Source organism: Vanessa cardui, chromosome 17, assembly GCF_905220365.1.
Source record: "Vanessa cardui chromosome 17, ilVanCard2.1, whole genome shotgun sequence".
NCBI lineage: Eukaryota > Metazoa > Arthropoda > Insecta > Lepidoptera > Nymphalidae > Vanessa > Vanessa cardui.
Window position 1 is genome coordinate 5,180,654 of NC_061139.1, and position 26,242 is coordinate 5,206,895.

The window sequence follows — 26,242 nt, forward strand, 5'->3', positions numbered from 1 at the left end:
AAGTAGTTTTAACAATCTTTACCTGGACTAACTGTGATGTTGAAATGAGAAAAGTAACAGATTATGTTACGACTCTGATTTGTCAAATCTAATTAAATGTTTTATTTAATAAAAAAAAACTGTTAATTTTATTTTAACCTGTTATTTTTGTTTAGTTATTATTGATTATACACCTTATTTTTTTTGGAAGTACACAAAAGCTAATTTTCTACAATTAAATTTAAAAGAAGTCTTGAATCCAGATAACTCTCACTGAACTGTAACCAAATATTTAAAAAAAAAACACTTTTCTTATTAGTTACTTCATATTAGTTTTTTAAATAACATACTTTGAACACTATTTGTCAAATATTTAGCAAAAATTATAACTTTCCAAATTTGATTTAAGATTTGAGGCTAGAAATGTTATGTTTCAATAATAAACACAACAATATGTTTCTTTACACCCCTTATTTCTAAGTAAAAATATTGACAAAAATCAAATTTTTGTTCAACTGTCTTGTTAAAAAGAAAACATCAAATGTGTAAAACTTATTTTTAATTAACTTACAAAAATGCACTTATTATTTAGTTACTATTACAGATAATAATATAAGTATTATCCTTCCTGAGTAATGAAAGGATTTGGAATTGCCTCCATTCCATCCATGGGACAAATTAACACAACAGATGTTCCTCGACAAACAACAAGTCCTAGTGCTCTTGTATCATCTAATAACTTGTAAGGGTCATCAGGATCTGTAATTTAATGATTATTACATGACATTATGTACTAATTCGTTTTATTAATTATGTTAAAATAACAATTTATCTGGCATTTTTATGGTAATTAGTAACAATTTGTAATGGATAGACTATGCTTTGCTTAATAAGTAATTTACAAACCTCTAAGAAACTCTGTAGTATTATCTAAAACCAAATTTAAAAGTGGATCATATCCTTTCAATATTCCTGCGGCTTCCCGCCCACCAGCGAACTTAACGCGTATACTTTTCTCTAAATACTTGCTTAAATCCAATATTGATTCTTTTCTCCGTTTTTCTTTATTGTCGCCTTGTGCTCCCTTAAAATACCGGGAAAGTTTCAAAACAATGTTAAATAAAACCATGCAATGTGTATAATCATTTAAAATATAACAACCAAGATTGCCTTACCTTATTCTTATCACTATCTTTTGATGCCATGTCGTAAAGTATAATACAATTACAGTTTTGAAATCGAACAGAATTTGTATTTTGTTTTATTAAAAGGTTATATTATTGGCAGTTGACACTGATATCTGACGTTTTTTATGCCATAATATATAAATTGCCATATAATGTACATATAATATAATAAGCTTAATCAAAACAAAATATTTAAATAAAGTTTGTAAGTTATATTCTCTACAAATAAAATTTTTATTATTATTGATTGGTACAATATGTTTGAAGAATTGTCTAAATGAAATCCAAAACAATTAAGTAATTTTTTTTTATTTATGGACATTATTAATTATTTATTATTATATTTTAATATTCTCATTTGTTTTTTTTTTTAATTTAATATTGTTTTCTCTATGATTATTTATTTCTATATTATTTTTTTATTATGTAACTCTAGTTACTGCAATAGTGACTATAAAAGTATATAGTCCCTCTCACTGACAGCAATCTGTCTGTCAAAATTCTTATGTTTTCACGTCACAATTCACAACAAACATAATTTTCAATTATGTTAGCGTAATTGTAGTTATAGAGTATTATTTAAAGCATTCTAATATAGGCGTTAAAACTCTTATACTTATTAATTATCTTATATTATTTATTTTTAAGTTTTAAATTAGCTTAACTGCAGTTAAATGGCTAATACATTTGTTAACGTTAGTCTCCTTCATTGAATATTATCAAATGAGGTATCAATGCGCTCATCAGTGAGCTACATATTGTCTCACGCGCCCGGAGAGTCTGTGATGTCGCACCCAGACTACGCGCAGCACGCACAGCACCATGCCTGTGTGCTGGTACTCGTTAAAGGTATTGGGGGCGTATTGAAAAATTTCAATAAACTCTGGGAGCGGATACAACGCGTCAATAATATCAAAGTGACGGGTTAGTTTTGGCTCTAAAACCTTTTTTTACCATTTTTCATAGTTAAAATACTTATTTACATACTCAAATCTGTAATGTAGGGCACATGAGTAAGTAATGCTAACAGTTTTAATTATGTCCTCAGATTCTTCTGGACAGGTAAGAGACATTTGGGTTAGATATGTCCGAGACTATCCAGTTGAAAATAATGATTGGGGAGATTTCCAAACTCATAGGTAAAATATTATATACTATATTCCAATAGCAGAAACAGCAACACCTGCTGTTGGATTTTCTTAATATACTTCAGTTGTATGCATTTCTTTAATTATATAATCTTCTTGTTATAGGAGACTGCTAGGCTTAATAACTCTTAGTAAGTTTACAAACCAGATTGAACTAAATGAAGTATGCAGAGTTCATGAGTCTTTGAAGGTAAAATATTCTAATACTCTATATGACTCTCGTGCCTTCATGTTTGGCCCTGGCAGTAATTTAAAGAAACCACAACAAGAACCAGAGATGTACAACACATATGATGATGATAAACTTAAAGAGAGAACCAGTTTAAGTGATAAGTATGAAGTTATTTATACTTTTTTTTTTAAATTTACTTAGAATATTTTCCAAATATAGATTTTGAATCTTTTTCTTCTTAAAAATTTTATACTTAATTTTTAGAATATCACTTCCAAGTGATCAAGCTGATAGTCTTTCTTCAACGGAGAGTTTCCCGAGATCTGTATCCTCTAATGCATCATATTCAGTTCAAGAAGAGAATTTCACAACTCCATCTAACTTTAAAACCCATGCACTGTTTTATGGAGAGAATGACTCAGTACCAGATCTCGAACAGCATGTTGCTGACCTTATTAATTCACTATTTTGGGTTGTTGAATCTAAACGGTTAGAGAGATCTAGGGAGAAATTGGAGAAGGTTTCTCTCTTGTTGGCTCCATTTGAGAAAAGAGATTTCGTAGGTCAGTTAATGTTTTATTAGTTTTATTTAATGTCATAGTCTAATATTATAATATTAAAATTATAGTCATCTGTGAGAATTTTAAAAAATTTAAACCTTTATTTTTCAGGACTTGATATGGAATCGCGAAATAATAAAAAGCGTTGTATGGGTCGTGTAACCAAAAATTTAGCTGATTTAACACTACAAGCAGGTCTCGTCGCTGAGGCATTAAGTTTGTACCACTCTGCGGCAGAAATACTTAAATCTGTCAATGATTGGCTTTGGTTGGCTGCAGCTAAAGAAGGTCGAGATATACCATACTTAATATACAAGATAGACTAACAAATATATTTACATTATTAAGATGAGCTAAATTTTCAGGTCACTGTGCAACATCTGCTATACTTCAATACCCTAATCTAAGAAATCCCACACCATTACAACGCAATGCAAGTCTACAAGAAAGTTCTCCAAGTAAAATAAAGCCCCTATCCTTATATCAACCCAATACCGACCCCTTCCGAAAATTTAAACTTCATTCGTCTCCATTGCGATCATCCAAAACATCTAGTCCTGTAAACCCACCAAGTGAACTTACGCCCTCATCATCAGATAGTGTGGAAACTTCTTCCAGACAATCGGAAACTGATAATGCTGATACCGAATCTCTAGCGTCATCCAGCGACATCGATTACCAAAGTCAAAAGTCTTACTTGAGTCCAGATCTTCCTTCCATTCCGAGGCAGCCTCCGTCTCATATCAATAACCAATATTTACTCGGTGGAGAGGAAATTGCAGAAAAATATAGGAAAGCAATCATACACTATAGCAAATATCAGAATGCTGGTATCATTGAAACGGAGGCGTGTTTTAAAGCTGCTAGAATTGCGGTTGAGCAAAATAACAGCTTACATGCGTCGAGTTTTCTGCAGAATGTCATATTTATCAATTTAACTCTGAGTGAGCAAGAGAAGATTCAAAGATTCGATACTCTTGCTGAGCTTTATAAAGAAATTGGTAAGACTTTGGGTCGGAACACTTTTTTATTCGAACATTAGGTATAGTACGACACAACTTAGATGTCGCATCGGCAATTCGTTTTCATTCGTAAAACCGATCACATCCGAATTGAGTACGCTATACCAAATTATCAATATTTATTTCTCATGCGAATATGATCTTTACACAAACGTAATAACTTGTAATATCATATGACCCAAAATATTCGTCAATTTGACGCGTCGATTTACATGCACTTGCTTTCTCTGACGCGTGAATCTATAGCGACGAATAGCGTCGAATGGCGCGATAGGGAGCTATTTCTATTGGTTGTGTAAATCGGCAGTAATCGTTTTTATTTTCATTCCATTGCATTTCCCGATGCTACATCTAATTTGTGTCATACTATACGTCAATACAAGCTTACTTGATGAATGTTTAATTTCAGGTTTTCTTCGTAAGGCAGCATTTTGTCAACGTCTTGCGGCCACAAGGCAAGTGAGTGCGAACAATCCAAATCCAGATTGGCAACGATGTTACTACCTCATGTTACACAGTTTTCCTGGACATAAACTTAGTCTTGATCCCAATTACGTCATCCAGCATCAAGTAGGTAAGATATTCGATTCGAAAGTGCTTCCAAAACCATACTTGAATAGAGTATATTTATATGTTTCTGTTAAATGACTTATTTTTTCATAATAAATAAACTCAACAAATAAATCTAATACATTTGAATAATAAATACTACCCCACACTCTCACACTGAATGGCGACTAGGTACCATTTGTTATTTGTACATATCTGTATATTTGTATGTATTTATTTATGACTTTAAGTATATATGTATGTATAAATGTATTTATGTAGCTAGCTATATGTATGTATTATATTATTTGTATCTATGTTTGTAGTCTAATTTACATCACCTACCATCTCTCTGTTGTCTACTACTCCATATCACATCGGTTGTCTGGAAGAAATCGCTTTAAAGCGATAAGACCGCCGGTTGTACCATATTTTCCTTATGTGTACTTACTATAAGGCTAATCTGTCTAATTTGTGGTGTACAATAAAGTATTTAAATAAATAAATATGATTGATTAAGATAATATTACACCATGTATATTCAGGTTGGCCTGCGTTACAAATTCAGTTGTTACACGAGCTTGTAGTGGCCGCCCGTCGGATGGGTCACCCCGCGCTGGCCACCCGCCACATGACGTTCCTACTCCAGACCATGTGGCCACACCTGTCGCGACAGGAACACAGGGACTTGGCTATACAGCTGCAGGTAAGTTAAGACAGTTTAGTAAAGTAAAGTAACAGCCTGTAAATTTCCCACTGCTGGGCTAATGACCTCTCCCATTAAGAAGTTTATATTAATTTATCTATAAAATGACCACTGGATGTTTTTATCGAATATTTTGACATGAAATTAGTATCATTATATTCAATGTGATTCAGAAGTTTATAGCTAAATAGTATTATACAATAAAATTCAACATATAACATAATCTCAGCAAGGTGTTGCAAAGTCTTCTCGTTCTTAATAAATACATACATAGGCATTAATATGTGATGACATACTTTTGATGATGTTGACATGACAATTATGTATTATTTATTGGATATTGTAGTATACATTTAATTTGTTTTTTTTTTAATAATTACGCTAACATATTTAAAATAAAAATAATTTATAGTGTACAACTTTTCGTGATATTGCTTAAATATCAAACATCCGCTTGTAACCGGAAAAGTCAGACACGCACTAGTTTTAATGAGCCTATTCAAAATATGTACATTTATTTCCTCACAACTATTCTACTGCTATGATTGAATATAAAAATCTGAACTTTCACCTGAAACACTTTCTTAGATGGTGACGTATTCTAGTCAATGAGTTGACTTTGACCTTGTCTTAAAATTATGAAAGAGGCTTTAAATTCTTTTGCATGGGCTATAACTTTAACAGATATGAAACTTTGTGGTAATTTTAATTAATATTTCCAATAAAATATTATAATGACACATTTATTTGAAAAGTATTTTTAAATAATATTGTTATGAGTAACTTAGAAGCTATTTTTAGAGATGTATTCTTAAGATCAAATCTAAAGTCGGATTGTTCTGTTTTAAGTTCTTATATATTGTAGCCACCACTACCACCGCCCACTGCCTCGAGTTGCAAAGGGCCTCGCGCCTCACACCCGAAATAAATTGGAAAAAGTATGTCATATCACGTATGTGATGTGAACAAAAACAAAACAAGGGCGTCGCAAAATGTATCTTGCACACATTAAGTTTAGATTTTGCGCCGCCACTAATAGAGAACTGTATTTATTACATAGAATAACACTTAAGAACTACCTAAGTGTTATTTTAATAGTATGTAATAGTAGTATGTGATATCGACACTTAACTGGAACAATCAAATTAAACCACACTTAGTTACTACGACTATTAGAGCCTTTCAAGTCATGCATATACGTCATATGAAAAGGTCTCCCATTTGGATTTACGCTCAGCACTCAAATCTACCATCCTAATAAATATTGAACAAAGAATCTCTCACTTACCAAAACTTAATCGATTTTTTGCAGGCTCTTTCCGCTCAATGCGAAGGAGGTCCAGTGCCCCTAGTGCTTGAAACTGGTGAAGTAATACCCCCAGCAAACCTGACTCACGTACCGAGTTGTTCGTACTTTAATCCACGTCAGTTAGCTCCAGCAAGAACTCCTCATCTTATAAAGTGTAAAGCTAATCAAGGCCCGTTTATATTTACACCGATACATTTCGGTAGCCTCGAGAGGAAAAATAAAAAGGATGAAGGAAAAATGGGTACAGCTTACTTTTTTTTATATATTTTATAAGCAAAATTCATTCTAAAATTATAATCTATTGATTAATAAACATTCTTTTTCAGAATACCTATGGGTTGAGGACGATATCTGTGAGGTTCAAATGAAATTGACAAATCCTTTGCCGTTTGAATTGAAAGTGTCTAACATGCGTCTCCTAACATCAGGCGTTGTCTTCGAATCGATCCCTGAGACTATAATCCTACCACCTGATTCGCCAACGACCGTTAACTTACACGGAACACCAAAGGAAGTCGGTGAACTACAGATATTGGGTTACTCCACCCATACTTTGGGTGTAAAATCTAATTGTAGACTTAAAAATATGCCAACGCCACATAAGTTTCCCGCATCCTTCCTTATCCAAGTCATTCCAAGTCTGCCGACGATCACAATAGAGACTACCTTGTCGCTATCGGGAAATATTAATATATCGAATCCGGAAATTTCTGGAAACATTACTAATATATCCCTGTACAATGGTGAAAGTACCGAATGTACTATAACTATTACGAATACCAGCAACGTACCGATTGAATACTTGGAATTGTCAATTCAGGTACAGTTATTATATAACAGAGCTTATTAAAAGCTTTTAAAAACTTAAAGGCTAATGAAAGTATCTTTTTTCAGTCGAATATGGATAATCAGCTACAGTCGAAAGTATTCCAGTGGTCGAATGAAGACATACAATCCCAATTACCAATAAATCCTGGCGATGTGGCGACTATAGTTATGAAATTATATGGGGAAGCAGATTTTCTAGACTTAGGGGGCGTGGGAGAGAACTTATTCCCAAATAGTTTGACTTCTAATTACCCATCTAGGGTTGGCTCCCCAATTCCGAACGCTCAAACATCTCTACCCACGCACAGTTCAAATCAACAGAACTCTCTCAGCAGTGGTTTCATTATGAATAGAACCTCTGGAAGTTTCAGGTATTTTTTATTAATTTGGGGTATATTTTTAAGGAATTTGTTTAAAATTACAAATATGTATAATCCCTATATATTTTTTAAGGTCTTCCAACTCACAGGCAACTAGCTGGTCTGCTCCGATTTCCATAATGCCACCATCTCGGGGACGTCAAATAGAAACACAGGTTAATATTTAAATATTATTTTTCACGACAACCTAGGGGCATTTAAAAACAAATTAAAGACACATTTATTCACTATTGCTTGACATACCTCAAATTAAATTAAATTAAGTTAGAATAAATTAATGTTTATGCAATTGACTATGATATGCAACTATTTAAATTTGAATTATTATAAAATTAACATTGCAGTAGGTACATATTATTATTTTATATTTAATTAATAATTTTGATGTCTCTTGTAACTTAATCATATTTACTTTTTTTTTTGTATCTCAATTATTCATGCATGCTGTGATAACCTGTAATTGGAAGTGCAATTAATTCTTAGTCTAAGAACATCTTTTATGCAATTACTAATGTTGTAACTTCTGTTGGTTGTCCCTAAATAAAAAAAAAAAAAAAAAAAAAAAAACAAAAAAATATTTACAAATAAATAATATTACATAGAATGTGTATTTACATCGTTTTATTTTCAGATTGTAATTAGATATTCAGGTGGTGTCGGTAGAGAAATGCACTGCCGACAAACTACTCTGCAAATGAATCTTGAATTACTACCCAGTGTTTCTATAACACATTGGGATGTGTTGCCAGCAGAAATGTAAGTAATAATTTGAAATTTGTTTTAAATTAATCATTGAAAAAAAAATACAAATAATCCATTTCTAAATATTTATCTATAGAAGCGAAATTTCACTGATTCGTCACTAAATTTCCATATTAATTTCCAACGATTGACTTCAAATTTAATTTCAAGAACGGCAAATCGGGAATCGTTAATTTGTATGGTTTGATTACATGAGTAAAATATTCGTACGAAAGCGATAGGGACATGTAGTAAAGAGTTAATTAATATTGTGATAATATTATAAATGATAAGTGTTAAATGACGAATGTTCCGGTAGTACCAATGATTTGCTTGCTTGCTTAATGCTTGTTCCTAAAGCACTCTACATATCTAATTATAAAAACTGCAATAATTTAACTTTGGATGACAACATTCTTCAGGACTTTTCGGATTGACAATGAAAAAATTTATTAATTATATGTATGTGTTGATTGTGTGATATTTACGTAAAACACCTTTTTTGTCTCTTTTAGTCCAAGTCAACTATATTTGGTATTGGATATCACAAACCTTACTAATGAAGAAATGGACTTCCACTACACGCCGTCCAAACATATCCTTATCGAAGGCAAGGAGTCGCGCAGAGTGCCCGTGCCACTGGACAGATGCCCCTTCACTACCACAATACCTAAAAATGAAGACGGTTTGTTTACCAAAATTAAATAATCTAAATATACCTTGTCTTTATAATTCATCTCGTGCTCAGCGGTGAAGGAAAACATCGTGAGGAAACCTGCATGTGACAAATTTCATAGAAATTCTGCCACATGTGTATTCCACCAACCCGCATTGGAACAGCCTGGTGGAATATGTTCCAAACCTTCTCCTCAAAGGGAGAGGAGGCCTTTAGCCCAGCAGTGGGAATTTACAGGCTCTTGTTGTTGTTGTTGTAGTAAATATACCTTTTTTGCATCTGTTTCCTTGCTGTATCAGATTTATAAATAATTAAAAGTGTTTTTTTTACGTTAATTGCAAATAATTTATTCATTACAGATTCAATGGAACCTAAGTCCATAAGTACTGGAACATCAACTAATAGTCTCGAACTGATGTGTTCTGAACATTTAACTAAAAATGTAGACCTGCGTTGGCACCTTTTGCAGTCGAACATAACCGGTCGCGCTTCAGTCAAGGGCATAACTCTCTCTCAAACAATGATGGATATTGTTAGGATGTCGCCATTAAATTGGGGTAAGAATATTTTACGTCTATCCTAAAATTATATATATTTTTTATTTACCTATAATACTATTTAAAAATTGTCAGTTAAAAATCTGAATGTATATATACACAAGAACCAATCAATATTAAAAAATTAAGGCTTTTAGGCTAATTATTGTAAACATTTAAAATTAATTATCATTAGTTTTCTACCGAGCAAAATAAATAGTATGGTGATATAAACACTGGCTAAACTTTTCACGTATACATTTGTAACCTTTTAGAGGTAAGCGTTAACAAGCAATGTATTAAACCACAAGAGGAATACAACTGCATGGCAGGCGAGTGCTTGTCATTAGGTGTAGCGGTCTGGAACCATCTCAGCCGACCATTACATAAGCTATGCCTCTCAGTACAGTTCTATCAAGACTATAACAATGGTGTGCTTAATTACAAGCTAGATAATAGAGTTGCCACTGCCGGAAATAATAAGTAAGTAAACATGAATTACTTCAATATTTAAATAATACAGGATAAACTGAAAGCTATCCAAGAATGATCGCGGGTTCAAACCCAGACAAGCACCACTATATTTAAGTTTATAATACATCTTGTGCTTGGCGGTGAAGGAAAACATCGTGAGGAAACCTGCATCTGTCTAATTTCATTGAAATTTTGCCACATTGCATTCCACCAACCCACATTGGAACAGTGTGGTGGAATATGTTCCAAACCCTCTCCTTAATGGAAGAGGAGGCCTTATCCCAGCAGTGGGAAATTTACAGGCTGTTACTTTACTTTACTTATTTAGGATAAATTAAAAAAAATACTAATAGATAGTTAGATAGAGTTAGATACTATAGATAATTTTAATTATAAAAGAACCATTGAAAGCCATCATCATTCTTCTCTGTTCTCTCTGATATCACAAATGCCAATGGTTTAAATGTTTTAACTATGTCCATTTAATGCCTCTCAATTTCGTTATATCGTTTCGCTATTATATTACCCCTGCCTCCTTCCTATCTCTAGGCTACCACTCCTTAGCACAATAGCACTCTTTTTCCAAAGTCAAGTATACCACTCATTGTCTCCCAAGTATGATCTACAATCAACTATAATAAGATATAAAAAAATAAATGTAGTATTTTAGTAAACATTGCATTATGTATTGGTTGTCTGTCCGTTAAAAATATATTTTAATATTTCAGAGTAGTGCTGACCACATTATTAGAAGCAGCCAAAGCTTACCACGAGTGCACCGTTGTGTTTTTGACACCTGGTGAATATAAAATTGACATCCAATGCTCAACAACAGAACCCATTATAGATGAAATTCCACCTATTAAAGACGTAAACCAAACAATTGTACAGTCTTGCGCAGGGGAAGTTAGTCATGTTTGGAGATTTATACCCCCAGTAGCAATAAGTGTTACTGATTAAATTTTTTCATTTTTCTTTTAAAGTATTTATTAAAATGTTATGTTGCAATGCTTTTTATGATTCTATTCATTACTTTATGAACATGTATAATGTATGAAGAAGTACAGATTATTAAACTTTTATTTATTCAAAATGTTTCATTTGGTGTTTATTTTTATTTATACCTTATTCACGTTGATATATTTAAAAGGGTCGTTGTTACATTTTCGATAACGTTAAGATTGTACTCAAACTATAGGGTAATTCTAATGAGTTGTGATGGTTATTCAGCCTTAAAGATTACATATCATAATTAATAGTACTCATGATTTTCAAAATATTTGTACGATTAAAAATAAAAAACAAAACGTATAATTATTACAAATAATGTGGTTTTCTCATCCTAACCATCAAGCATCAGCCTTCAACAAAGTATCGATCCGAATAATCTTTCATTGATTAACTATGTACTAAACCTATTTGCGAGACATTCAAAGAGCGAATTTTAGTTTTTTCGAATACATAATATCTTATCTATTGAACTAACAAGTAATGAATGTACGTAAGTTTTTTTACATTGAATATTGTTTTTCATAAATTTTGTAGAAATTTTAAAGAGCGACCATGTTCGAATACAAATTTCCACTAGCGTTGTGTTAGCGAAAGCTAATAAATCAGTTATGATTTTAAAATAATCTGTAGTATTTAAAGATTCATAATGATTTTTTTAGTTAATAAGGCATTTTTATGGAAAAAAATAATGAAATAATTTCGTTTTCCATCTCGCATTTTTAAATTTGAACCGATAATTATTGTTTGAATGTTGACAATTTTTGCTAGTTGCATTTTTGGCTTATTTTGAAAAATCTAAAAAACGACATAACTCAAAAATGGCTCACTTTGGGACTATTATGCCTAGTCCCAAAGGGGCTAAAATTATTGCAAATAGTCACCCCTATCACCTCTTAACGGGAATACGTCAAATTACCAATAACCCTGTATATTTATATAAAAAATGACCTACTTACCCATTTTAAATATAAAACTATTTCAGAAGTTTAAGATGTATTTTGTTATTCCGTTGCCATTAATAGAAGGAAAAAAGTAACTATCAAATAAATTTGAAATATTTTGACAGATGACAGGTGACCGACAAACATTAGAACTCCATCAAGTCAGTTACTACAAAATAAATACGCACTGATATTGGATAAACTTTGTAATTTAATTTGCAAGAATATTGCTATTTATTGTTAAGAACTAGAAACGTATTTATTTTATAATATTGCTACCATTTTCTCTAATTAAAGAACAAAATGTCTCAGAATCACTGTGCTGTACAAGGCTGTAAAATGTCGATATTCAATAAGCCTACTGGTGTTTTATTTTATCCGTGAGTTATACATACAATTTTTTATTATTTAATAAAATTTATGATATATTAATTAATACTCAACCTTTTATTGCAGTTGTCCTACATCTATTGAAATGAAAAACAAATGGCTTCATGCTTTGAGAAATAGATGTGCCCTTTTGGATTGGTCAAGAAGTCGCATTTGTTCCAAGCATTTTGAACATAAATACTTTGATTCTCAAAAAAAGCTAAAGGATAATGCTGTACCAACACTCTTTCCAGTTACTAGTAAATTACATAAGGTTAGTTTGTATTAATTTGTTAATTTAGCAATCATTAGTGTGAATTTCAATTATTGCATTGCTCAAGAAAAAAAGATGAATATGTTACATCCATCAACATATGCTTTTTTATTAAATATTTTTATATTAATATGAATCAGTGAAGATGAATGAAGCTTGTTCTAAAACTGATTCATGGAACTAAAATATGCCATCATAGAATAGTTTAAAAAAACTAGTGATTTTAATCCTTGAATATTTAATTAAATCTACCTACTACAACCCTTCTCATATGAAGTTGAAAAAATTTTCTTCTTTGAAGTCTGCCAAATGAGAAATCTATATTTGAATCAGTAGAAAAAAAAAATCCAATTTTAAGCAGATCTTCTGATAAGGCTTATAATATCAACTAAATTGGAAGCTATATCAAATATTTAAGATTAAGGTTTTATTGCATGCCATAATTTTTTTTAAAAGGTTAAAAATAATAACATTAAAATGCTGTATTGTACTTAGTTGACATTAATATTTTGTTCTGTTTTTAGAATCATGAGCACACAGCAACTAAAAATAAAATTGACAGGATTATGAGTAAACTTACTCAATCCGAACTTATAGCTGATATAAAAAATAACTTGAAAAGAGTAAAGGAACCTGCAAATTTTGATAATTTAATCACAGATGACTTAAGATGTAGACCAGATGCCTCAATAGAAGCTCAACTTTGGCTTTTGATTAAGAAGCAAGACCACCTAAACAATAGACTGTTAGAACACATCGTTCAGAATAAAAAACATATTGAGGTTTTACAAAAGAATATGGATGATTCGAAATCTTCAAAGAAAGATGTTGATCAAAGTATGGAGACATATAAATATATTGTGAAATGTCTTCAAGAAAAACTTGCAACTTTAGAAGAACAAATTGAGATTCTTACTGCTGTAGAATCGCGTTAGTTTCGGACTGTAGTCAAATTAAACAAACCCAATTTCATAATTTTAAGATGATATGTATTAAAATGATAAACTGGACAGATTAGTTTTATTAATATGTATCACATTAAACCTTGATTACATCCATTTCAATTATAAATAGTAATTACGTATAAATTTATGCTAATATCTTCTGTAGAGAAGAAAAGTATTCAGTCTTAAAAAAATCTTATTCTTATTTTCTGTTCAGCTGCTTTTCTAAAATTTGTCTAAGTGTCTTCTTTTTATTTGTCTTGTCAGATAAAGGCCTTCCAAGGGGAATGATTTCCATTTGTTGTAAACGTCGTCTAAATCTCTGGTAAAATTCTAATACATCTGGATTGGCCCACACATGACGAGAGTCAAAATCTAAAACTCTTAGAGTCTCCAAGCTTTGTGCTCTACTAAGAGCAACATATGCCTGCCCAGCCTCAAATATTTTAGAAAGAGACATTTCTACACAATCTAATGTCAAACCTTGTGACTTGTGTATTGAAAATGCCCATGCCAAATTTAAGGGGACCTGTCGACGACAAAGCAGAGTTCCATTGGAATTTTTCACATACCATCTCTCTGTTCTTGCTGTATATTCTTTTTTATTTTTAAATCTAACAACAGGCAAACCTTCCTCAAATCTAACTACAACACCTCTGGCACCATTCACTAAGCCTGCATTTACATTTATATTCTTCAGTAACATTACTTGAGCACCTACTTTTAGAAGTAGTTTTGAAGGTGCAACTGTCTGCATATCAAGAAGTGTGGTTGCATTATCACTATCTTGTGCTGAAAATAACTTTTCCTCACCATCTAAATCTCGTAATTTGGAATTATTTATCATTTTGGAGTCATTAGTATGAGAACAAAGTCTTGTAGCAAGAATTCCATCACTTTCAATTTTTTGTGAAGCAGTTTGTAACAAGCGCTCATTAATCTCCTTTGTTACACGTCCAATTCTAATACTATTGAGGATTGAGATAAATTCTTGATCCGTTTGCCTATGGACTTCTTTTAATTCAAAACAAAGTTCAACACATTTTTCCCAGCAAGATGTTTGAAAGCAAAATCTTTTGGCTGATTTTTCTTTATCTACTACTGGAGGCAATTGCAAGAAATCTCCACAAAGGATAAGTTGAATACCTCCAAATGGCTTATCATTCTTTCGAACATGTCTTGCTACTGCTTCCAACTTCTGTAATTATATAAAAGAGACTAGTTATAATATTTCAAACATCTATTAAAAAAATAAAATATTTATTATGCAAATTACCTCAAAATACATCCCATCTACCATAGATATTTCATCTATTATAAGGTGCTTGCATTTTCTCCATTTTTGAGCAACCAATGGTAGCTTAATTGCTTTTTCACACAATTTTTCTAATGATCCACTACCATCACCAATACCTGCAAATGCATGGAGAGTTGTTCCACCTAAAATAAAAACTTATTAGATCAAAATCATTAATAAATTATCTTTTCAAAAATAGAACTATATATTTACCTATGTGACAAGCTGCAACTCCAGTAGATGCTGTTGGCATTGTGACGTCTGGAGGTAAGGCAGAAACTATTCTTTTTAATAGAAAGCTTTTTCCTGTACCTGCAGATCCAGTAAAAAATATATTCTTTCCACTAAGACAAGCTTCTAAAACCCTCTGTTGCTCTTTATTCAACGAGCTAGTAGTTGTTAATGGGGATGGAGAATACAGTTTTTTTGGTGCAGGACCTCTGCTGATATCTTCTAATTTTCGCTTTTTAGAAGGCGGAGAAGGAGTCGTCGTTGTTGCTTTACTGATCTTGCTCTTAGCATTAGATATATCTGCAACCGTTACAGGACTTATGTCTTCAAATGCTTGTGCCTTACCACTTAATAACTTAGCTCTCATAGTCTGTTTGGAAGGTGTCTTATTAGCAGATTGGTCTTTGTCACCAGACATTTTAACAAAAATAGTCCTCAAAAATGAAACTAAATTAATAGGTGGTGCATTTGATACAAAAAGAGTGCATCCTGCATCTTGAAACTTGATGCTCGCTTTACCTTCGGCCATAAACTTTTTAAAAACATTTATACTTTTTAGTGCTAATCTAATATTAGTCTGTTTTTCGCTTGATATTTCCATAAACATTTCGCGAAATTCGTTTCTAATTAAACGAATAGATGCGGTCTTATAATTTACTTTTCTTATTATAGATCCTTGTGGTGTTGTCCATTCTACTGTTACGGCACATGATAAAAAAGATTCTCCAGACTCCATTGTTGTATAATTAATAATTTATTTAACAGTATTTAATAATTTTAATACATTATATTTAAATTTAAACACCACATTAATAACTTAATTGCGCGCGCGCATATCGTGTACACACTACACAACACAGAGTCACAGATATACGTATACGTTAAACACTAAATGTGTCTCCACAGATATTAAAGAAAATATCTTTTTCCCACAGATACAAAAAAATTGTCCAGAGACAACATCTTTTTAATTTTTGGAGCGAAGTATTTTGTTAATATAAATTAAATTTTAATGTAAATACGATTTACAACTTCTGATTAAATATTGAAGAATACCTAGTTGATTAATTTACCAACTTTAGAGAGTTGATAATTTACATACAAATTAATACAATAGTGTAATTTAAAGAATTTAATTAATTAAATAGAATTGTAACATCATGTTATACTTATTACCTTAACCGTTTACTATCTAGTATCTACTTAAGAGATACCGCTTACAACCAAAAGCTTGTGTGCTTATACTGTTTACAGTACCGCTTGCTTTTGGAAAAGATGGTACTCACACAAGTTTTAAAATATTATTTCATCAACATGACATTAAAACATACGTTAAAAATAATGGTAAAATTTACAGAAAACACAGATTAAAAATGAAATTCAAAACAACTACCTATTTCTATTTAATTTTTTTTTTCGAGAAAAGTATTTTGTGTTTTAAATTAAATACTTTTAAAGACTGATTTTTATTTCCCAAATGCAAAACTTTTTTATTATTGACTAAACAATGCAAGTTATCATCATTTACATATATATTTATGAGAAATTTATCAGAATAAATTACTTATAGTAACTCCTTCCTATAGGCGCAGGAGTCCCTGGTGGTATTTTCATTGAATAACATGCCAAGACAGATTGAATAGAACTGAGGCTAACTTTGCCTTACCCTGAAGAGAACGAATGCTGTCCTTGAAATTTCATTTTATTTTCTATATAATTTAAAATACATATAGAAATTCAATAGGTAAGGAATAAATTAAAGTCAAAACGCTTTATATCGATTGACTGACTATAGTAGGTAGACTAGGTACTACTGAAACAAAGGACGGTTGAAACAGATCGAATATCTTCTAAACGGTTACGCGGGGAGTGATGGGTATTAGGTACAAAGAGGAAACGGAGTGGACAGCAGGTCCAAATATGAAATCAGTGCCACGCCGGTTCCCACACGTTATCGTTGAGTGCAGGATGCCACCTTGTTTTTTATCACTCTAGTATTTTTCTTCTGATATTAACGCTCATATTATTTGGTCACTTAAAGTGGATGCATTGAGCGTGTATTTGCGATTTGTATGACACTTGTAGAATAAGATACAGTGACTATTCTTAATGTATTATTATTGGTGTCGTAATTAAAAACTATATTTTACCAAAAGTGGAGTTGGGGACGGTTAAAACTTATTTTGTGGGTTCGGTTGAAACAGAAAAATATTAACGCTTATCTTTTGTAGATGCCTAGAGTTAATGTGACGATGACTTCCAGAGGAAAAATTCACTTGTCGAGCTAGATGTAATGCATATGAGGAGGTAAAAGCTGAAGATTCACTACGAAAAGCGGCTCACCATGTCAGTCTACGACATACCGAAGATTGTAGCGTCTACTATGCCCCGCGCTAAGACATCTTCCAATATTCAAGCTGGCTTTCGCAAAACGAGTATCTATTTGCCCATATTACGACCTAATCCAGAAAATAATATTGAGTCTACAGTTGTTTCTATATCTAATGAAAAACCAAGTTAGGTTAGCGCACGCATACGCAGTTATGCAAATAGTCCAAGATTTTTTAATGGCCGCTCTGCATAAAATCCTTCTACGTGATTTTTCGATTGGATTATGTCGGCGGGCCCCCAAGTATAAAAATGAGTTTCCGTCGCCCGAAACTGCGAGCCGCCATCTTGGAAAACGATTTTTTGTATATATCTCGAAAACGGTAAGTTTTACGTTAAAAACCGAAAAATTTCCTATCTTTTTTGTACCAAACTTTTCCCCCCAAATTAATATTTCCGATATATTTAAGTAAAAAAACCATATTTTTTGTATTTGTAAAGTAACTCAATAATTTTTGGAGATACGAAAAAAAGTTTTCATTAAAGTTGGAGAAGTTTCATAAGCATGAAATTTTCTACAAATTTTATATAGAACTTTTTCTTACAAAACGATTAGTCGCTGAGTTCTAGCTGAATAAAAATTGTCACCTGGAATCGAAAATCAGCGACGAGCGGTAATACGTTATTCTGGCATGTAAACAAAAAAGTATAATCGAAAAGTTTTATCACGGAGACGGTAACTACTATATTGGTCGTGAAGAGGAGGGAAATAAAAGACTAAAGAGGAATTTTTTCACTATAAAAATACTTTAACCCCTCTCATAATCCAATCGAAAAATCACGTAGAAGGATTTTATGCAGATCGGACCGATTTTTGGTGCTAAAATTCCTGGACTAAAACGCACACAATATAAAAAATTACAGATACTGAATAGTGGCAATTGGACTTGCACTGACCTTCTTCTATATACCGGCTTGCTCGATACTAAAAAACAGAAACATTAAATAATAAACTTACTCTTGTCCTTGAAGGTGCGGACCACCACACATTTCTCCCCATAACACGATTTTTAACATTATACCACCAAACATCAAATTCGTTATAAAAAAACTATACCCAATAAAGAAAATACATTGGTATGGATTGGGCCGACCATAGTTTCATTTCAAGCGAGAAAATAATTATGACTGAAAATGAAATAATGTAAACAAATTTACTAGTTTAAAAAATATATATTAACCAGTTATTACAACGCCAATGCGCTACTAATATTGAGATCTATGGCTCATGATTATAGTTCTGGCTCACTGGCAGACTTGCACAAAACCCTACCGTGATTCCATTATTGGCTCAATAAGTAGCAATCAACAATCCATACTTAAAAAATGAACATTAAATTTAATAATATGTATACCTAATAAAAAAAATTGAGGGTACCAGTGACTTTGAACATTTGCTCCTCTAATTATTAATTTGGCGTAACTAGCGTTTAGGTGAGTGGGTACCATAACCGAGGTCCGAGTGATTATGATGGAACGTGAGACTTGAAAGGTATTTTTACTGTTAGACGTTAAAAATAATTTTATTCAAATAAGGAAAATGCAAAAAAATTGAACTTATATATTTTTGTCATTTTCATTATTTTCTTAGATTATAAAATAAAAGGTTTGGAGCGCTCGGAATACCTATTACAGTGTCAGATATTTTTTTTGCACTGAAATAACATACCAATAAGAGCATATTTTTTCTAAGTTGAAAATGTAAAATATTACATTTTATACAAGAAACTGCAAGTCTGAAAAAATTAATAAGAATTAATTTTCGCATAAGACATGTAGTTCATTGTTTAACACATACTGTCATATTCAACCCAAAAAAATAAAAAAAACAATTATATTAGTACTTTCTCTGAAGTACCTACATCTGCAGAGTCCTCACATCGGGAATAGCGAATTTAAATATAAAAACCCCATTGAATTTACTGTACGTATTTAACTTCTATTTAATTTTATTTCATTGCCGGAGACAAGCTGTCATTTAGCAGACAGCTAATAATTCATCGTCGGCCCGTAAAAGCGTCTAAAGATAAACACGCAGTTAGAGGTAAACAAAAATATACCAATATGCATTTCCAAATGCAGCCTAATTGAAGTTTTATAATAGATTAAGTTTTACTAATTATTTAATGGACTTCCATATAAATATGTATTAACTATAAGTATTCGTGACATACAAGAAAATCATGTTAAGTACTTTGAAATAGAAATAAATTTAAAAAACTTTTCTTTTCAATATTAGGTACTTAGTCATTGATAACCACCTGACTCAGCTGTGTGTCTGTTTGTCTGAGTCTGCTTGAGTTAAAACATGAAGCAAACAAATTTTGTGCTTATAATGTAAACAATATTACGCATGATTAAGTATCTTTATAAACTAGATATAAAACTGAAATTCATTGATTGAAGTTCCAATTAAATTATTTTAATTAAAAACTTATGTGACCTATTTAAAATTAATGTGTTTAAAAAGAGAACATTTTTCGGCATACGTTTTATAACAAGAAATTTGATAGCATCACAGAGACAACTGTTTTATAGCTACTGAGCCGTACTGTGCTGAAATCCGGACACTCCAGGATGACGTAAGCGCAGTCGCAAGCCGCAGACGCTCCTGAAATTCATTACACATGCTATATTTCAAAAGCCTACCGTGACAGTAACCAATCCGCGATGCCAAATGACATATGAGATCATCAGTCAACTCGTGTGATGTATCGCCGGTACAGCAAGTAGGTGTGTATTCACTCTAATTGTTAAAGCTCATAATCAAACGCAAATAAACATCAAATCAACATATTACACCTAATACTGCTGAATAAGTATTTACATTTTTACCGATTACGCTTTGCGATTATAATCCGTAATAAACATACTAAGTAGGTATATCAAAATATTGGTCGAGATTACCTATACATTAAATATATTAGTACCTAGAGATTAAAAATAAGAAGGAAATATTGACATCAGCTTTAACGGTTTTCTTTAACGACGTTTCATTTTATGGATGATAAATTTTAAATAGGTATTTAAATTTATATCGGAAGTTTGAGAAGATTTACTTTAACATGGGCAGAGTAAGAAATTTTAACTATTCCTTAGGAATTAAGATGTTATGTCCCTTGTGCCTGTAGTTTCACTCAACCTTCACACCAAAGCACAACAATATCTACTAAGAATTTCTGTTTAGAATATCTTCTACGGCCAACATTGATTATATTTTTATACGACGATGTTACTGGCGTTTTTGTTATTACCAGTTTCGATTTATCATAGTATCGTGCCACCAAGCTCTTCGCAATTGAGAGACTCAAACGTAATTGAAAGCCTAACCTAGTAAAACCATGCCATATCTGGCATTAAGATAATTTATAATAATAACAATTATCAAGAAATAACTGAAAATATAAATATGTATTCGCAATGAGTACGAAAAACCTATGTGTGAATTTATTTCTTGTAATAATTCCATGTCAGCTAGAGACAGTTTTGTTCATATTTTGTAAAATTCAATTTTAAATATGCTTTATTAAATTAACTTACCAGAAAAAAATTCAGTTTACACCTTATTACTAACTATTTATAAGTAGCGATACTTATTGCACTGTAAGTAAATGGGTACTACTGTGAATAAATGTAAATAAATAGATTTGTAGAGGACGAAATCAGACGCAAAAGAGAATATTGTATACTTACAATAATTATTTATTCGAAATATTTGCTAGTACCTACTGTTTTTTATCACAAAAACTCCTAAAATATAACATTAGTTACAAAATGAAAACTAAAATAACATTAAAGCTAAAAATATAATTTTATTGTGATATTTTAGTGTGTTTGTTATTCAGGTACCTATATCGTAGTAATAATATTTTATTAACACGCGAAATCTGAACGGAAGCCGGTACTAAAAGTATCAACGCTTCTTGCTTTCAAAGCAAATATACTTATTTTCACGATCATTTGGAAATATTTAGCGTTGAAAGAATTAAAGTCAATGAGTACCGTTCTCTCGGCAAACGTACCTATACGGATAAATTCTTCGTAATAATAATTTCCACTTTAATTTAAGATTATCCGATTAACTTATTTATTAGTAAAATTAATACGAGCCAGTGTGGGTGCTAGGTATTCTAGGGGTTAATATTTCTTATAGCATCAATGTCTCTTAACAAATTACCATCAAGAAGCCCGTTTACAACCTTTTGACGCGCGCGCGCGCGTGCTTGAGTGTGTGTGTGTGTCTGTGTGTGTGTGAGAGAGAGAGAGATAGAGTGCGTGTTTGTGAGTGTGTGTGTGTGTGGGTGTGTGTGTGTGTCAATAATAAAAAAAATATTTTTTTCATTTTACATACTAAAAGAGTTTGTTAGTTCTTTTGATCAATTTTGGCTACAGTGTCATTTCATCATATAATTCTCAAATAACGTGGCCAACTACGTAAGAGATATTATAGAGTATACATAAATGCACAGGTGCACTATACTACTCATAATTTACATGAAACAAGGGGAGAAATGTCGGGTACGACTAGAAAAAAAACAACCGCAGGGTGATCGGATACCTCCTCTCCAAGTATCCCCGTATGCATTGATAACTTATAGTCAAAAAATATTTGTTCGACATCGTCTGGGATTGCGCGCAATATCTCACAATTATGACACTAACGAGAAAATTATTAGAATGCCACTATGTGAACGCCGATAACTTATCAAAATAGACTATATCTGGGATGGATGAAATTTAAGTCAAGACATTTCTAATGACACCAACTACTGAACTAAAAATAATTTAAACTTCTTTTAATTATTATCAAACTTAATAATAAACTTAACAACAAATGAATCGAAAGCAGTAATTTTATTTTTTTTTAATGTAAAAATACTTGAGCACATTTAAAAAAAAATGTAATGACAGCCTTGGAAGTAGTAGTAGTAGAAGACAAACAAATTATTGAATACTAATTCACAGTGAGACAAAAGCTAAATTTGCTAAAGCCAATTTTAAAGATGCCTGTTATAGCTCATCACAAAGCCACAACAAATTGGATATCCCTAAAAACATTATTATTTACATTCAAATAAACAAACATTTTCCAATTGACAAATCGAGTAGGGTTTCTTGTTAGGTGACCTTGCCTTTACTAAATAGATACTCAGGTACTATTTTTCCTTGGCTACCAAGGTTCTTGTTGGAGTAGGTTAATACATTATTAAAAAAAAGTATAAATTTCTGGCGAAAAGTTAGACTTAATTTTGTACCTATATGGTGTTTCAAATAAAATTAGGTGAGGTATACTTACATAAAATGCTACATTTATGCTTATTTACTAATTTTAGGTAGTAAGAACTTTTAAACGACTTTAATAATACCGTCACTTACTTATTACAATAAATCTCCATTGACAAATATGACAATGTTCATAAGTCAACGTAAATGGCGTTTTTCTCGTCTTGAAGTTTCAACAATGAAACGATTAATTATTAAAAACATACATAAGATGTACACATGAATAAACTTAACTAAAATTGAAACGCATAAATCTATTTTTGATGTAGGTATTTAAAAGGTGAACAATTCGCCTCAATAACTACAACTGTAGCAGGGAAGCTACGGCGAGACACATGAAAGAGATGCATACAGGAAATGGGCACAGTCCTGCGCATTACTCAGAATTAGCATACTGTTTTGTGGACAAGTCGGTGTGGTGTCGGTATTTGGCGATTTCCTAGATTATATGAATAAATATATCATTTTATATCATATTCAAACCCACTTTTGCATTGGGCAAGTGCCTTGGGCCTAGGCCTTGTTAAAAAATAATCTTTAACCTTATTTATCTACTTTCTTTATTTATTCTAACAAAATGGTGTTCTGTCAAAGCCTTAGGGCTCCATTATCCTAATATACCCAGTTCAAACACGGCCGTGATCATATTTTTCACTTTATGCTTTTCTCACACTATGTGCCCATCTCATTCTCAGGTTTGTTACATATATGTATCTAAAACATTATGGAGTTTCTTCAATATAAGATTGTAATGGGTTTGGTAAATCTAGAATTAATAGCGCTTATAGCAAACCCAACTTTAGGCATTGAAGCGTTGGAGCTTATTCCATTAAACTGCTCCAATTACAAGATAATGAAGAATAAAAAAAATAATACCTAAATCACCACATTAAGAGCACGTGAAAATTCACCGCTTTGGTCGTTATGTTGTACCGCGTTGTTATGTTTATGAAATATTTTCTCATAAATATGAGTTACACTTCAGAACCATAACAGTATATACCTAACTTCTGTCGATTAAGTAGAAAGGTATTTTAATCAGCGGAATAATAATAATCTTAGTTACGAGAGCGATTAAAAATTAATCCTTATTACTAGTATAAAAAGCTTTTAAGTAATTTTTTGAATGCGCTAATCTCAATAACTTCTTTGTCTAAATAATTATTTTTAAGGAAATAGTTTTAATCTTTTATTGTGATATACATATGAATACAGGATCATTCTAAGGACCGGGGCCTAACCTGAATATTCTTAATTGATTGAAGCAAGATATTTGTGAAATTAAAATTTGACTCGTTTAAAATATTTAATCGTTTCAAACCAATACATTTATAAACTTTTACACACAGTTATCGAATGTTATCAGCAACTAAAATTTTAAATAAATTCAAGGGCTTTTTCTTTTGTAATTTGACTATGACATTAATGTAATATATATTAAGATCAGTGGGCAAATAGCTAAATGTTTAGATTAGCCCATGGCATGTAATTAGGTAGTTGGCATAGTTCCGAGTAGGTACGCCCGCGGGGTTGCGTTACATGCATCTGCTGAAACAAAACAATTCGTGTGAACGCGCCGGACAATGCAGGGTGACATTGCTGTGACCACGCTACAAGCCTCATTAGGATCTACTAATTACGAATAGAAGTATAAAAATACAATCTCACTCAATTGTCAAAGCCCATATCATACAAAGCCTGTAACAATGCTAAATTATTATTTTAAAATAAAACACAAACATAATAATCATATGTCATGATGATGCGATTTGTCAAATGATATTAAATGTAAATTATTAATATTAATTTAATATTGAATTTACAATATATAACAAACATTTATTTTAAATAATTATTCATATAAACCAGACTATCCCTGGTACATTATACAAGTGATGGACTACATATTCATGCGTCGTCGGCGTCGAGAGAGAGCACCACACATGGGACGCATCTGTGCTCAACTCGCAGGAGGTGTACCCTGAAATCCGTAGTCATAGTAACGCAGAGATTTTTAAAGTATTTTATTTATCTATTATATTTTTTAAGAATATCTAAATATTTCTTAATTAAAAGTAAGTTTGCATAAATTTATTATGTTGACATGTAAATATCAATTCAAAAGTTTAAATAATTAGATGTATTATATTCAAACACGTTTAAACGTATATATGTCCATAATGCTGTAGAGAAGAATGAAATGTATTATTTTAATTATTTTTATTCATTTTACAAATAAATTTATATAATATGTATTATTTACCAAGCGAAATAGACAGGAAGTCTTTCTTAGGAATATTGTAGAACCTACAGATCTACATAGTCAAATATACATCGAAACCTTATTTCATTCAATTAAGTACCTACTTAATATGACAATGTGTAAAATAAATTACCGGCTAGCAACATTAGCGGCTTTATCACTAATAGCTATCTAGTTAGTTTTATCAATAAAATATCACTATAGCGCTTAATTTTTTTTTATTTTTTACTTTATATAATATAAAACAAATATTTCTTTGTTATTAATGTTTTAGCTTTTATTATTGTGCCTGCTGTTACTATGCACCTAAATAACAAATATTACAAACGTCTCTGTTAGAACTAATGCGGTAATTATAAACGGATCATCTTTTGGTCTAATTCTTAAAAATTGTAATACCTTTTATTTAAAAAAGTAAAAAGTTCACCAGATGTTGAGTAGCATTGATATTTGGAAATCGACGAATTAACAAACAATAGTTTCTTATCAGCGCAAGCGCAACAGGTAATGGGTTTAGTCTATAGATTGGGCACACGTGTGACGTATTTCCCTCTACAGCTGCCGAAGGCTCGCAGATGTTTTATGGCACTGAACATTTCCAAGACGTTTTATTATTTATTACGATATTGCCGTTTAGAACCTAATCTCCGTTTTTATTATGAAACAATGGTCATCATGTCACTATTTTTGGCATACTGCACGCAGCTGTGGACTAAGTTTGCGTGGGAATGAGCGTTTTCCGTATTTTATTGTTATATACTGACGGGCGTACTTAATATAATATTGTTTAATTTCTCTGAATATATTTCGAAACAACTACCCACTGACGACGTTCTATTAAAATTCAAATTTAACCGCTATTACCAACTAAATAATAAACGTAAAAAGTAACAAGTTTTACTTCGGTGTTTTATATATCTGTATTATATTAAAAATACATATTAGGTATATCTTTGCTACAAAAATATTCTACA

The 26,242-nt window shown here is 31.6% G+C and overlaps 4 protein-coding genes across 4 annotated transcripts; 2 read left to right on the forward strand and 2 right to left on the reverse strand.

Moving 5' to 3' along the window:
* Positions 1 to 521: 521 nt before the first annotated feature.
* On the reverse strand, positions 522 to 1,296 carry LOC124536813 (U6 snRNA-associated Sm-like protein LSm7). The gene is made up of 3 exons (XM_047113426.1): positions 1,155 to 1,296; positions 886 to 1,063; positions 522 to 738 (listed from the first exon to the last, which is right to left on the reverse strand). Exons 1-3 carry the CDS (start codon positions 1,182 to 1,184, stop codon positions 599 to 601), a joined length of 348 nt encoding a protein of 115 aa, XP_046969382.1. The 5' UTR covers positions 1,185 to 1,296; the 3' UTR covers positions 522 to 598.
* Positions 1,297 to 1,653: 357 nt separating this feature from the next.
* LOC124536719 (protein brunelleschi) lies at positions 1,654 to 11,367 on the forward strand. The gene is made up of 17 exons (XM_047113288.1): positions 1,654 to 2,090; positions 2,215 to 2,305; positions 2,420 to 2,647; positions 2,751 to 3,049; positions 3,158 to 3,334; positions 3,412 to 4,047; positions 4,478 to 4,642; positions 5,163 to 5,323; positions 6,636 to 6,873; positions 6,959 to 7,452; positions 7,527 to 7,831; positions 7,914 to 7,995; positions 8,472 to 8,596; positions 9,097 to 9,266; positions 9,617 to 9,814; positions 10,069 to 10,276; positions 10,996 to 11,367. Exons 1-17 carry the CDS (start codon positions 1,901 to 1,903, stop codon positions 11,225 to 11,227), a joined length of 3,999 nt encoding a protein of 1,332 aa, XP_046969244.1. The 5' UTR covers positions 1,654 to 1,900; the 3' UTR covers positions 11,228 to 11,367.
* A 970-nt stretch (positions 11,368 to 12,337) lies between these two features.
* Positions 12,338 to 13,872, forward strand: LOC124536870. The gene is made up of 3 exons (XM_047113515.1): positions 12,338 to 12,599; positions 12,676 to 12,862; positions 13,387 to 13,872. Exons 1-3 carry the CDS (start codon positions 12,523 to 12,525, stop codon positions 13,795 to 13,797), a joined length of 675 nt encoding a protein of 224 aa, XP_046969471.1. The 5' UTR covers positions 12,338 to 12,522; the 3' UTR covers positions 13,798 to 13,872.
* LOC124536869 (ATP-dependent DNA helicase PIF1) lies at positions 13,869 to 16,188 on the reverse strand. Its single transcript, XM_047113514.1, has 3 exons — positions 15,317 to 16,188; positions 15,083 to 15,246; positions 13,869 to 15,004 (listed from the first exon to the last, which is right to left on the reverse strand). The coding sequence occupies exons 1-3, from the start codon at positions 16,068 to 16,070 to the stop codon at positions 14,009 to 14,011; spliced, it is 1,914 nt and encodes a 637-aa protein (XP_046969470.1). The 5' UTR covers positions 16,071 to 16,188; the 3' UTR covers positions 13,869 to 14,008.
* Positions 16,189 to 26,242: the final 10,054 nt, after the last annotated feature.

Bases quoted from the DNA above. Each gene is read 5' to 3' on its own strand.
- LOC124536813 (XM_047113426.1), bottom strand. From the start codon at position 1,184: ATGGCATCAAAAGATAGTGATAAGAATAAG. The intron at 1,064-1,154 runs GTAAGGCAATCT...CGGTATTTTAAG, and splicing joins AAGATAGTGATAAGAATAAG to GGAGCACAAGGCGACAATAA. The intron at 739-885 runs GTTTGTAAATTA...ATTAAATTACAG, and splicing joins TACTACAGAGTTTCTTAGAG to ATCCTGATGACCCTTACAAG.
- LOC124536719 (XM_047113288.1), top strand. From the start codon at position 1,901: ATGCGCTCATCAGTGAGCTACATATTGTCTCACGCGCCCGGAGAGTCT. The intron at 2,306-2,419 runs GTAAAATATTAT...TTCTTGTTATAG, and splicing joins GGAGATTTCCAAACTCATAG to GAGACTGCTAGGCTTAATAA. The intron at 9,815-10,068 runs GTAAGAATATTT...GTAACCTTTTAG, and splicing joins GATGTCGCCATTAAATTGGG to AGGTAAGCGTTAACAAGCAA.
- LOC124536870 (XM_047113515.1), top strand. From the start codon at position 12,523: ATGTCTCAGAATCACTGTGCTGTACAAGGCTGTAAAATGTCGATATTC. The intron at 12,600-12,675 runs GTGAGTTATACA...CTTTTATTGCAG, and splicing joins ACTGGTGTTTTATTTTATCC to TTGTCCTACATCTATTGAAA. The intron at 12,863-13,386 runs GTTAGTTTGTAT...TTCTGTTTTTAG, and splicing joins TTACTAGTAAATTACATAAG to AATCATGAGCACACAGCAAC.
- LOC124536869 (XM_047113514.1), bottom strand. From the start codon at position 16,070: ATGGAGTCTGGAGAATCTTTTTTATCATGTGCCGTAACAGTAGAATGG. The intron at 15,247-15,316 runs GTAAATATATAG...TTTTTATTTTAG, and splicing joins AGTTGCAGCTTGTCACATAG to GTGGAACAACTCTCCATGCA. The intron at 15,005-15,082 runs GTAATTTGCATA...ATATAATTACAG, and splicing joins TAGATGGGATGTATTTTGAG to AAGTTGGAAGCAGTAGCAAG.